The 13,139-nt window shown below is 38.9% G+C and overlaps 1 protein-coding gene across 1 annotated transcript; it reads left to right on the top strand.

Annotated features, from left to right (window-relative positions):
- Window positions 1-11,921: 11,921 nt before the first annotated feature.
- Window positions 11,922-12,541, top strand: LOC129520222 (60S ribosomal protein L17). Its single transcript, XM_055341281.1, has one exon. It carries the CDS (start codon window positions 11,953-11,955, stop codon window positions 12,505-12,507), a length of 555 nt encoding a protein of 184 aa, XP_055197256.1. The 5' UTR covers window positions 11,922-11,952; the 3' UTR covers window positions 12,508-12,541.
- Window positions 12,542-13,139: the final 598 nt, after the last annotated feature.

The raw sequence follows: 13,139 nt of genomic DNA, 5'->3' as shown, positions 1-13,139 counted from the left end.
CCCAGACACTCCAAACTTTGCCCTCCAGGAAAGGTCCAAATATACAACATCACATTGTGCATAGCACTATGAAGTTAGCAATCAATCTTTCATAGGTTCTTTCTCCCAATTTGTGTATGAAGTCAACTCCAAAGAATTTAATATGATCTGCTGCAGTGATCAAAAAAGATCACTAAAGTCAGTGGGGAGAAATAGATACCTAGTTCTTGTACTGACTTTATTCCCTGTATCTTGAATACAGGTTTGTATTCTAGTTTGTAACAGTGAAACATTTCCATGGGGAATGCTTGTTCACTTCAAGCCATGTATTCATCACTCCAGACAATGGCTATAAAATCCCCCTAATAAAAATGGAGTTCCATCCAACATTTAAGATGAGTTTGACAGGAGACAAAAGTTTTACTTAAGATTGCCAGGTGCATATTTTAAGAGTAAGAGCCAGAACAAAAATCTGTAGTGTTGGGAAAATAACTGAAATTGCGATTATCCTTACAAAAATATCAGCACGGTCACTGCTGTTTGCACACCAGGTGTTTCTAATTACCTCAAGCATTTGCAGACTCTGTCTCTCCATATAATTCTCTATCCTTCTCCCAACAAAGATCTTCTAGACAATATATAATAACACCTACACCCGGTGCTTTGTGTTTGCTACTCTCCTATTAATCACTGAGTTGCTCAACAAAGCCTTGAAATCTCAACAGGAGACTGGAACATTTAGTGGGTGTTTACTGTATGCACGCAGGGCATTGGGTTAAGGACAATAGAAGGAATTTTTAAAGAAATCAAACACTTACACGATAAATTTAGTGTCTGAGGGAGATGGCATACTGGAGGGTGGGTTGGACATGTACTTTTCTCAAAATACAGAAAGAAAAAAATATGTAGTATTTAGAAGCAAGATAGAACTGTCAAAGTGCACTAAATCTCCTACATATGCTATGATAAACAAAGACTGGTTTTATTTGTTTCTTCTACGGTGTAAAAGTACAAATTGTTCTTAGAGATAGAAAAAGAAAGCAAGGAGAACTTACTTGCACTTATGACAGTGACTGTTGTGACACATTGTTCAGATAACTATCACTGCAACATTCAAGAAGACTGTGTCTCCCAGTCCTCTTTGCCTCCTTCCCCAGGCCCCAGACATCTTAGCCTCTCTTGCCTAAGGCAGATCCTAGAATAAATACACATGACTGGAAGAACTCAGTTGCAATGCAGATCCTTGCTTCAAGTCAGTTATTACAGCAGGAACACCAAATTCTAAATTTTAAACAAGCATTCATGTAACTTTGATGCTGGTGGTCCCAGGACCACACTTTGAGTAACTTGGACTGAATTCCTGCTTTGTGCAAGGCATCTATCCTGGAGAAACTTAATATGTATCCTAGAGAAACCTAAAATTTAGAGTCAAAACACATTAATGAAACAAAACAATCTATGAAGAAAGAGATAGCAATATTCATCCATTCAGTAAAATTTCTCAAGTGCCTACAAGCCTGGCAATTTACCAGAAAAACAACAGGGTATTAAAACTGGGACACTTCTTATCTCAGTTTGACTGAGGTCTCAAGATATAGATGCCACATTTGGGTTGCTACATTTGAGGGACAAGGTAGACTGGTTTCTGGCAAATGCCTGAGGGATCTAAAGGGATATGGTGGGAGTGACTGGTTTGCTGCAGGGCTTTTTCTGCCCCTCTGCTCCTCCCTTTCTGCCAATGTGGTCTTGTCTCTCCTGCCCATGCATCATAGCACTTTTCAACCAAAGGCCTCAAAGTGATAGATGCTAAACTCCTGAAAAGCCTGGTGAGGCAGTTAGGTGACACTACCCTTAATGTCCAGCTGGACAAACAGAGAAAGTTCACTGCATTGACCTAGATCACACAGGGGGCAGGTTTGAGAAGAGAAACGGGCCATAGTCTCCTGCAGCCAGAGTGGGAACTTTGGTCAGGTCTCCTGGGGAAGATTCCCAGTTACCAGACCCGAACTTTGAGCATGCCTCCTTCAAGCGCAAGAGTTCATGAGACATTTGTGATTGCCAGGGTGTGTGAGCTGAGAGCAGCTGTGTGATAGAATCTGAGGGACATTTTTCCTGAAATATCCTGTTATTAATTTGCACCTGATTGGCAGGCAGCGATAAAGAAAATGGCGCTGCTTTAATTGGCAAGGGAAATGTGCACCCAAGAGACTAGTTTCCTGACTTTATTTGGCAATTAAAAAAATATATATACAGATGTATGTACGTATGTGTATGTATGTATGTATGTTAGAATGGTTGCTTACACACCTTAGCTTGCAAGCCTTTGGCAGAAACAAACTGTCCCCAGAGGTCTCTAGGAACGTTGCCCTGTGCAACATGGTGCTTAATAACGACAAAACAACTCAATTAAACAAACACTGAACTAGCCTGAGAGTGGAGTGGGAGTGGATAGACACAGATCGGTAAATATAATACAGTCCCTACTCTCCAGAAGCTTATAACTTGAGTAAGCTTGATAAATAATGGAGTTCCACTTCAACTGGAGTTAGGTTCTAAAATCAGTGAGTACATGAAAATCTCATTCAATCAAAACTACCCTTGCAATATTCTTTAACCTGTCTGTGAGGTATTGCATATGTGAGTTATACGTACACACCTGCACAGTAATTTTTATGACCTTCAAATTTTAAGAAACACGGGAGTCGTAATGTAAGGAATGAGAGGTCGTAGAGTTTGTCTGAACATTCAACCTCACGTACCTGTGAGGTAACTATCAAAAAATGGTGAATGGGGGATGGAGTATAACATCATACAGTTAAAACATCATGCAGTTATCTGCCTAGATTCACTGCACAGCAAACAGCCCCAAACTCAGTGGCTTAAAATAACTATCATTTTTTCTCATGGAGCTGCTGGTCCAGTTGTGTGTTAGCCATTTGCCAGGGCTTGGCTGGGACTGTTCAACTTTGTTCCACGGTTTCTTCATCCTTCACTAATACTAGTCAAGCATGTTTTTCCATGGGGACAGAGGAGACTCAGCCTTGAAAGACAACCACAGGAATAGAGAGGACAGTAGAAGCAGAAAGAGCTTTTGGTTATAATGACAGCAGGTAAACTTATTTCTAGTCTGCATGGTCTGGCAGTCAAGGAGCATATCTCACTCAGCATTGGATCCCTACCTCTGCTTCATCTTGTCTTGGTATTTGTTCCATTCAATGGTTGTTGACTGATGAATGTTAATCATGTTGTGCCTTTAAGGACACAATTCATACTAGTTGGAATAACAGACTGGTGCCATCTGTTCAAGCTGGGGTGAGAGAACAGGCCTGACCAGCAGGAGGCTTCGTTCTCAAGGATCTTGTGGTTCTTGTGACATTTTTTGAGAAAACTGAACTCATGGGCTCACTGAGGCCAGAGACACCTCTTAATTACCATAATATCCTTCCAGATGCTAGCACAATCTCACAAGGGAGACAGATCTTTACTTAAATAATTAACCATAACTGTGTGATTAATGCTGTAGCCACATGAAGAACACAACGCCGAGGGAGCAGGAGCATTCAGGTAAATCCCATCTGGGGACACAGATATAAAGTTATTTGGGAAGGTTTCAGAGAAAAGGCTTCCTCTTATTTTGTTATTGAAAGTAAGTCCTTTGGTTTCCACAAAAATACCTGTAGGAACCAGAAGCGGTTTGGAGTGCTCCTAGGACAGGAGCTCAGGGAGAGACTTGTACAGAGAAAACAGAAGCAAAATGAGAAAACTACTGATTAGCTAAAACTTAAAGCCAAGTTGGCTGTTTGTGATTGGTTGTCACTGAGTTTCAATTTTGTGACCTTGAGGCATTTACAGGTTTAGGTTTTGGTTTGCTTACAAGGAAAGCCATGGCACTGGGCCACCTCAGATTGGGCCACCTCAGAGCCCCCTTGTTTAATTAATTTAACAAACGGAACAGAAGGGCTAATGTGTGCTTGTGTGTAAAGTTTCATGTCTCACGCAAAAATTCTGGACCTCAGCTTTTTTTTTTTTTGAGAAGCTTCCTCTCAAAATAGCACAAAGCAGGCATAAAGCAGCATCTCATCTCAGGACGGAAGGGTGGCTGAGGTGGTTACACGGTACTTATCTCACCGTCTTGGGAAAAACAGTCCTGGCTTTCAGAAGTTTCCTTGCCTATTAAATGGATTATAAATAGCCATGTGCTTGACACTATTGACAAAGATCTAAAGAGATTGGTTCCCAGGGAGAAAGTTGACATCTACCTTCACATGGGGTTGGGACTTAAAGTTTGGGAGTCACTCTCCAGAGCACAATGCATTTTAGAGAAACTAAGAGTTGAACCAAATTTTGAAGTCTGTAGAACTTAAGACTTTAAGAATTTAAGCAAGACTTGCAAAGACTTGCAGAATTTAAGCAAGAAGAGAGAATGGCCCTGGGAGATGAAATAGTAGGACTAAAGGACACAAATGGATAGGTGGGGAACACGAGTAGGGAAGGCAGGGCATGCTCAGGAGCTAGGGTTCAATCAGTAGTCGGGATTCATTAAAGGTTTCTGAGGAGAGGTGATTATAAGTTCTGTGAAGACCCAAACTGTGTCTGGTCATTGTTGCTTCCCTCTATCTGGCACATTTCAATGTATAATGAAGAGAGAGAGAGAGAGAGAGAGAGCTAGAGATAACCATACATATGCATATACACACATCTGCATATATATAAAGTTCAAAACTGTTAATTATATAATTTGTGCATGAATCCACTCTCATGAAAAAGATCCACAATAAAGGAGGATATAAAGCAAAAATGGGAGCTCTTCCTCACTAACTCCGTAAGTCCATTCTCTTTCCCAGAAGTAACCAGAGCTATTCATTTGGTATGTGACCTTCCAGATAGTTTTCTCTGCCCTTACAAAAATGCATTTCTACATACCAATACTTTTTATTTTTTTAATAATGGGGTTATACTCTACTTGTACAGCCAATATCCACTTGTCACTTAATATGTCTTGAAAGTCTTTTAATTTTAGCCTATGTGTAAAGCTTCTTGATTCCTTTTAATTCTTGCATAGTATTCCATTATATGGAAGCACAGTGATTTATAATAATAATTTGCTAATTATCTGTTATCAACACAACATCACCACTAGCCCTCTCTGGAGACCACATTTCCCACAATCCTGCCGGCAAGTGGTTCTAGGCTGGGATTTGCTGATAGAAGACACTCATGCCAGTTTGAAAGCCAGGCTAGAAGGAGAGGCCATCGTGCCCAGATGCAGCTACAGCCAGGTGAGGAAGCAGGCACTATACTTTGTAGTGGTTTCAGGGGAATGAGTCTTAGGAAACCATCCACTTCGCTGCTGCAGACTAAGGCAGATAGGATGAGCATTCAGGACCCAGATCAGGGCTGACAATGGGATTTTTCAGAGTCTAGTGAGTGGCAAGTGTGGAGTCCATGTCAGTCAGTAAAATATCCACTGTAAAAATTACAGAGAGACAAGATCAATAGAATGAAAAATAGGGACAAGAGCGATGGTGGAGGGTATGGATCTAGAATTATATTTATTTGTCAGTTTAAGTAAAATGTATTTACTTAAGTAAAATAAAATACGTAAGTACTTAAGTAGAATGAAGTAAAACTCAAATACTATTGTGGTCTCTCGTCTACCATTCCAATTTGGAATGCTTTAACTCCATCCCTTGACAACTTAAATTAGTCAAGAGAGCAGATTGCATAGAATACGAAATGTAACTCACATTCCATTCAATTCATTCAAATTATTGCCTAAATCTTATTGAAAGCAGTAAGTTTACTTGTAACCTACAGTCATCATTCATTCATTCATTCACTAAGTCAAACTTCACTATTTCTAAGCAGAAAGTACTATAGCAGAGCAACCAAGGATGTTGTCTATCATTAAGAGTTTGAACCTCATTTAAAAGGTCACACCAGAGCTATTTAGTCCATTAGCGAACCATAAATACTATGTGTGTGCATGTACATGTGTATATGTATATTGCAAAATTCTTAAATTCTTTTAAATTTAAAAAGAGATGCTCTTGAGGCAAATCCTAAATGCCAGATGTATTCAGTTGCTAGGGCTCCTGCCCTAACAACGTAGCACAAACTGAGGGCTTAAACAGCAGAGATATTGTCTCACCATTCTGGAGGCTAGAAGCCCAAATTCAGGGTTGGATGCTTCGGAAAGTTGAGAGAGAAGGATCTGTTCCACGTCTCTCCCCTTAGCTTGTTAATGGCTGTCTCATCCCTGGTTCTCTTCCCTCTATATGTCTAAGTGTCCACATTTCCCCATTTTATAAAGACACTAGTCGGATTAGATTAGGGTTCATCCAAATAACCTCATTTTAACGTTATTATCTCTATAAATACCATATTTCCAAAAAAAGGTCATATTCTGAAATACTGGGGTTTACGGTTTCTTTTTTGGATGGATGCACAAAATTCAATGAATAACACTGGATTACCTCAGGTAACATGTAAAGCATTGTCGGAGAAATCATGATTGTTGTTGCTTTGAATTATTCTATTAGGGGAAGTCAGACTATTGAAAGGCCTGAATGGGCCTGAAAGGCCTATTATTTTAGTCACTTGTAACTTGGCTCTCATAAACATCTCTTACATATTATCAGGAATTTTGTTTTTCAGACTTATTTGTAAAAGATGCAAATCCAGTTCAGCTAATGAAGGAAATAAGATGGGAAGGAAGTCTCTTCTCTTGACTCCCCTCTTCAATTTAGTAGATGAATTCTGGCTGCACCGGAATTAACTTCATTACATTCTGTTTACTGCTATTTCCCCAAAAGCCTCATTCAGGTTAGACCAAGGTGGTTGAAACTTTGTTAGCTGTAAACCAGTTATGGCAGTAAACTGTTAAATCTTACCACTTCCTGGAGAAAACTACATTTCAAGGTTGGTCTTTTGATTCAGATGGGTCTCTCCAAAGTGATTGGTGAAGATGCTGTCTCTTCACAAATTGACTTTATGAAGCATATTTTCTGGGACATGGAAGCTAGTGGAGCCATTGAAATAAAAGTGGGGTTCAATATGAAACTTGTAGGAATACATTGAAATCTCTGAATTATTGCTACCACTTGGAAGAAGGTGATTTCTCTGTCAAATCCAGGAGATAATAAACTATTCTGTTCTGAATTTTATCTTAACATCACCCACTATCTGTCTCCCAAGACATTTTTCTTTTTTAAATACTGTTTGCTGGAAAGTTGCACCACTGAGGAAGAGACCATAGAGGGTGGCCACCCTTGATAGGAGAAGGAGGACCTCCCATCTCAGTACTAGCTCCTCAACTAATGTTCATCAAGTTTTGACAAACTCCTTAGAAATGCAAATAAGATTTAATGCTTATGGGGTACCTGGCTGGCTGAGTCAACAGAGCATGCAACTCTTGGTTTGGAGGTTGTGAGTTCAAGCCCCATGTTGAGGGTAGAATTTACTTTGAAAAAAATTGCAATTTATTTACATCTATGGCAAACTACTTGATTCAGTCAGTAGTAATTTAGAGAATGTTTTAATGGGTTAGGGAACTGGAAGAGGAATTTTTGGACCAAAAATCTGAAAGGGATGCAGGAGTTTTTGACAGTCAGAAGGGATTCATTGTCCCTCAGAGCCTCCAGAAAGAACCAACCCTGCCCATACCTTGATTTCAGATGTCTGCCCTCCAGATCTCTGAGAAAGCAAGTTTCTGTTATTATGAGCCAAGTTTGTGGTAATATGTTACAGAAGCTTCAGGTAGCTAATATTCTTGGAGAATCCATTCCTTGCTTTTCTTCTAGCTTCTGGTGGCTGCTGGAAACTCTTGGTGTTTCTTAGCTTGAAGCCGCATCACTCCAATCTCTGCTTCTGTCTATATAGCACCTCCTCTGACTTATCTTTTTATAAGGACACTTATAAAGTGTCTTATCTTTTTATAAGGACACTTGCCATTACGTTGAGGGCCCACCCAGCTAATCCAATATGATCTCATCTCCAGGTTCTTAATTCAGTAACATCTGCAAAAAACTTTGTCCAAATAAAGTCACATTCACAGGTTTCAGGTGGATATATCTTTTGAGGAGTCACCACACCTTCCTTTCTTTTAGAAATTGAATTAATAAAGCACATGGCTACTCAGCCAAAGACTACAATTCTTTAGTCTCCTTTGCCGCTAAGTAGGGCCATACCAAGGGAATAGAATCAGAAATCATGTTTGCAACTTCTGCATCACATTCTCAAAAGAAAGCTTTTTGTCCTCTATTCCCTGCATCTTTCTCCCTTCATATGGGCTGGGATACAATTATGGTAGTAACTCAACTTCAGAAATGCAGATAAAGACAAAACCCAAGAGAAGGAGCGATTATAGAAGGGCCCTGAGACCTTGGATGACCTTCTGGAGAAGTGCTGCATACCTGCAGGGATCACCTGCCAACCTCTGCATTTCAGGGTCTTTTTGTTGCAGCAGCTTAGACGGTGTCCTAACTGACACACTTTACTGTGGGCAAGTCCAGTTCAACTTCTCAACATCAGTCTGGTCTCCCATAGGAAGAAGAAAGAAGAAAAGTAGGAAAGAGGATAGAGGTAGGGAGGTCATTTTAGGCTTTGGGAAAACCAAACTGAGAAGAGAGAGATGAGAAGAAGGAAGGAGCCAATAGGGGAAGAGAATAAAATTTGTTCTTGCATGGTTAGAACAAACCATGTGAAAACTGAAAAGAGACAGTTTATTTTAACTTTGGATGAGGGGGACCACATCAGATATTGAGTCAAACATACTTTTAGTAATTATGATACTGCTTTTTGAAAGGCATATTTATCTGTTGCACAAATTAATCATATAATAGATACCTACAAATAGAAGTGATATTTGAAAAAAAAGTCTAAAATTTACCTGAGTTAATTACGTTGTACTGATGTCAATTTTCTGGTGTTGACGATGTACTGTGGCTATTATCATTGAGGGAAGCTGGGACATGGGTACCCAGAAATTCTTTACTATCTCTCAACTTCTTCTGAGTTTTAACCTATTTCAAAATAAAAAGTTAAAAAAAAATAAGCACAACTACTAATGGATACATGTACAACTAGAGGAAACTGAAAGAAGTCTTAAGAGTTTTGTCTCCATTTCTCAGACTGAAGCATTTGAAAGTACGATGAAGCCAAGCTATTTTCAACTCAGTGGTAGCCTTCCACTGCTCGTACCTATGAACGGTTGCACCCTCAGCTCACTTAGGGTGGTATAGAATTTAAAAGCCAGCCACCACTTTGGTGAAAATGAAGATAATATGGCATTTTTACTTTGTTATAGCCCGAAGTATTATACCATCATAGAAGGTATAATATTTAAATACCAAACTTAGAGCATTCAGATATTTGGTTTAGCACCCCTGCTCTGGATTTCTCCCCTAACCCATGTAGACTCAGTTATGAGACAGCCTGGGGCCTCAATTTCAGACCAGAAAGGAGACATGAGCCAGCCAAGAGCAATGGGGGCCAGCGTAAACAAACTTTGGAAGCAAGCCTCCCAGAGGTAGTCCACCATCTGTTTGATGTCTAATGGGGCATGACCACTTTGCACTGGATCAGACCTGGCAATGATTTCTAAGAAATTTTAGTGGGTGCGTAGGCAATCCAAGCAGGATTACCTGGTCTTATGGATGGCAGTGCCTTGTTGCCAAGTAGAGAAATGGAAAGAGAACAGGAACCCCATGTCTGGTAATGAGGATGTGAGATGGGAAAAATATATAGGAGAAGAGCTACGCAAAGAGATCAGAGTCCTGGCCATATGGATTGCATTAGGATTAATCTCCAGGAAAGGATTCTAGGTCCAGTATGGGAAAATGGTGTGCTCTCAGCAAATCAAGGCAGAAGATGATAAAGAAGAGGTCTTAACAAGATCAATGTGAGCAGACTAATATTGTTCTGATAAAATTTAGAGAGCATATAATCCTATAGGTAGTGAGATTCATTTCAAGAGCAATTAGTGATAGTTCTTGATACTGATTTTACTCAGGACCATCACACTCTAGAAGAGTTGAAAAGTATAGGCCAAAGACACTCAGAAGAACCATGTGAGCAAGGCTGGGGAAGTTAAGGGCTAGAGGCACAGACCAGATGAAAAGACAAAGAGAAAAATTCACTACAGCCTCCAAACCACCTCTAATGCATTCTGTGTGGTTTTTGTGACCATAAATTCCATCATCTAAAAAGAAAAAACACTGGGTGTTATATGCAACTAATAAATTATTGAACAGTACATCTGAAACTAATATGTTGGCTAATTTAATTTAAATTTTAAAAAAGCTAAAATGGTTTAATGTTTTAAAATATTTTTAAAAAGAATAAAGACAAAAGGTTTTATTTATACACTGATCAGTATTTATTCCAGAAAAACAAAAGTAGGTAGAAGTAGCTTTCGTGTCTTTGGATCTGATGGAACACTACTTTTGCCTTTTCCTCATCTCAGGGTTGTTGCCTTGTCTGGTTTTCTCCTCATGAGGCTCTACTACTATTACTGGTTCAAAGTGTGTTAACATTTTATCAGGGCAAAGCACAAAACTGTTGTATCCCCTGCGCGCATCTAAGCAGGGAAGGCAATAATCTATGTCCCATATTTCAGATCAGTGGGGTTTCAAATCAACTTTCCCAAACCTCCCAGGGAGGGGAAACCCTGCTATTCTGAAAATGTGTCTTGTGTTTTGTAATTAAAAATAACAAGTACCTTCTGTTTTCAATGCTTTTAAATCCTAGTGAATATAGTGTGTATGTCTCTGGGTCTGAGCCTGTACATTATATGTGTGCCCACAGATGCTTTATTTCTTCATGAGGCTTTGATCACATGAATCAAGAACACAGCTCTTTCAGCCAGAGAAAATAACTTCCTACTTCTACATAGAAATCAATCCTGAAACATCTATACATATTTTCTAGAATTAATTGTTACATTAAATAGAGAACTGAAGCCAAAGACTTCAACCTTAAGCAGTCTTTCTTCAAGGTTGAATGGAATCTACTTATATATGAAATACTACATAGGGTTCTAGAAAACCAGTAACTTGAAAACAGAGTTTGTAATAAAACATAATAAAATCTTCAAGCAAATAAATCAACCCAAATAACAACAATAAAGTTACCAGAAAACTTGGGGGAGAAATATATATTTAGAAATACAGCAAATGACTCAAAAAAGACCATTTTCATTGTAGAATTATTTCAAATAACCAAGATATGGAAATGCTCACAGACAGATGAATGGATAAAGAAAAGGCGATGTGTATACAATGAAATACTATTCAATCGTGAAAAATAATGAGATCTTGGGGCTAAGGGAGACAAGTCAAATAGAGAAGGACAAACATTGTATGATTTCATCATATATAAAATCCCCCCAAAAAATGCAAAAAAGAAAACCAAAAACCCACAAGTTCATGGACACACAGAATAGATTGGTGGATGACAGATGTTGGGGTTACGGGGGTGGGAAAGTGACAGAATGAATGAGGGAGGCCAAAAGGTACAAACTTCCAGTTATATAATAAATAATCCATGGGGATGTGTTGTACAGCATTGTGACTATGGTTAATAATACTGTAGTGTACATTTGAAAGTTGCTAAAACAGTAAATCTTAAAAGTTCTCATCACGAGAAAAAAAATTCTGTAATTGTGTATAGTGACAGATGTTAACTAGACTATTGTGCTGAATGTTTCACAATATATACAAATATTGAATCATGGTGTACATCTGAAACTAATATAATAATGTATACCAATGAAACCTCGATTTAAAAAAGAAACAGTAAATAGAATAAAAATAAAACAAAATTTTTCCATCTCACTTTTGGAAAAGATTTCTAATTGTAAAAGTAATACAGCAACCCTTTAAAAGCACTAGAACCAGATGGTTTTACAGGTGACATTAAAAAAATGTTCCAAGAATGGCTCTTCCCCCGAGCGGCCTGAGGTGACCTCCGGAGATGGTTCGCTACTCGCTGGACCCAGAAAACCCTACAAAATCATGCAAGTCGAGAGGTTCAAATCTTCGTGTTCACTTTAAGAACACACGTGAAACTGCCCAGGCCATCAAGGGTATGCATATTCGAAAAGCCACCAAGTATCTGAAAGATGTCACTTTGCAGAAGCAATGTGTGCCATTCCGTCGCTACAATGGTGGAGTTGGTAGGTGTGCGCAGGCCAAACAGTGGGGCTGGACACAGGGTCGGTGGCCCAAGAAGAGTGCTGAATTTTTACTGCACATGCTTAAAAATGCGGAGAGTAATGCTGAACTTAAGGGTTTAGATGTAGATTCTCTGGTCATTGAGCACATCCAGGTGAATAAAGCCCCCAAGATGCGACGTAGAACCTACAGGGCTCATGGCCGGATTAATCCATACATGAGCTCTCCCTGCCACATTGAGATGATTCTTACTGAAAAAGAGCAGATTGTTCCTAAACCAGAAGAGGAGGTTGCACAGAAGAAAAAGATATCCCAGAAGAAACTGAAGAAACAAAAACTTATGGCCCGGGAGTAAATTCTGCATAGAATAAATGCAAATAAAAATAAAAAAAAAATGTTCCAAGAATGTACAAGTCCCATGTTATAGAAATTGTCCCAAAATATGAAAAAAGTTGAGACTCAATTTTTGTTTTGTTTTTAAATTGTTTATTTAAATTCATTACATCAAGTGCCCTCTGAAACTCAACTCAGTTTTAAGGCTAACCTAACACCGATTCTAAAACCAGACACAGTTGGTACAGAGAAGAGAATGGCAGGCTAATTTCGCTTTCAAACACTGATACAAAAATCCTAAATAAAATGTTGGAAAATCCAATCTTAAATAAAATGTTGGAAAACCAACTCTAGTAGCGGGTTGAAAGAACATTATATCATAACAACGTAGGAGTTAACCTAAAAATGCAAAAATACAGTTCAAATTTTTAAGGATCTTTTAATGTTACTCACTGTGGCAACAGATTGAAGGATACAAACCACAGGAACATCTCAATAGATGCTAAAAGGTATTTTCCAAAATCCAGCAGGTATTCCTCATTAAAAGACACACACACACACACACACACACACACACACACACACACACATAGTAGGAGTCACTACCAGAAGACGGTGGAAAGTATCATGCTAAAGTATGAAATATACAAACCA

Source organism: Nyctereutes procyonoides, unplaced genomic scaffold (genome assembly GCF_905146905.1).
Source record: "Nyctereutes procyonoides isolate TBG_1078 unplaced genomic scaffold, NYPRO_anot_genome, whole genome shotgun sequence".
Lineage (NCBI taxonomy): Eukaryota > Metazoa > Chordata > Mammalia > Carnivora > Canidae > Nyctereutes > Nyctereutes procyonoides.
Note: the sequence above shows the minus strand (reverse complement) of the source record. Positions and strands in the feature narration are given on the sequence as shown.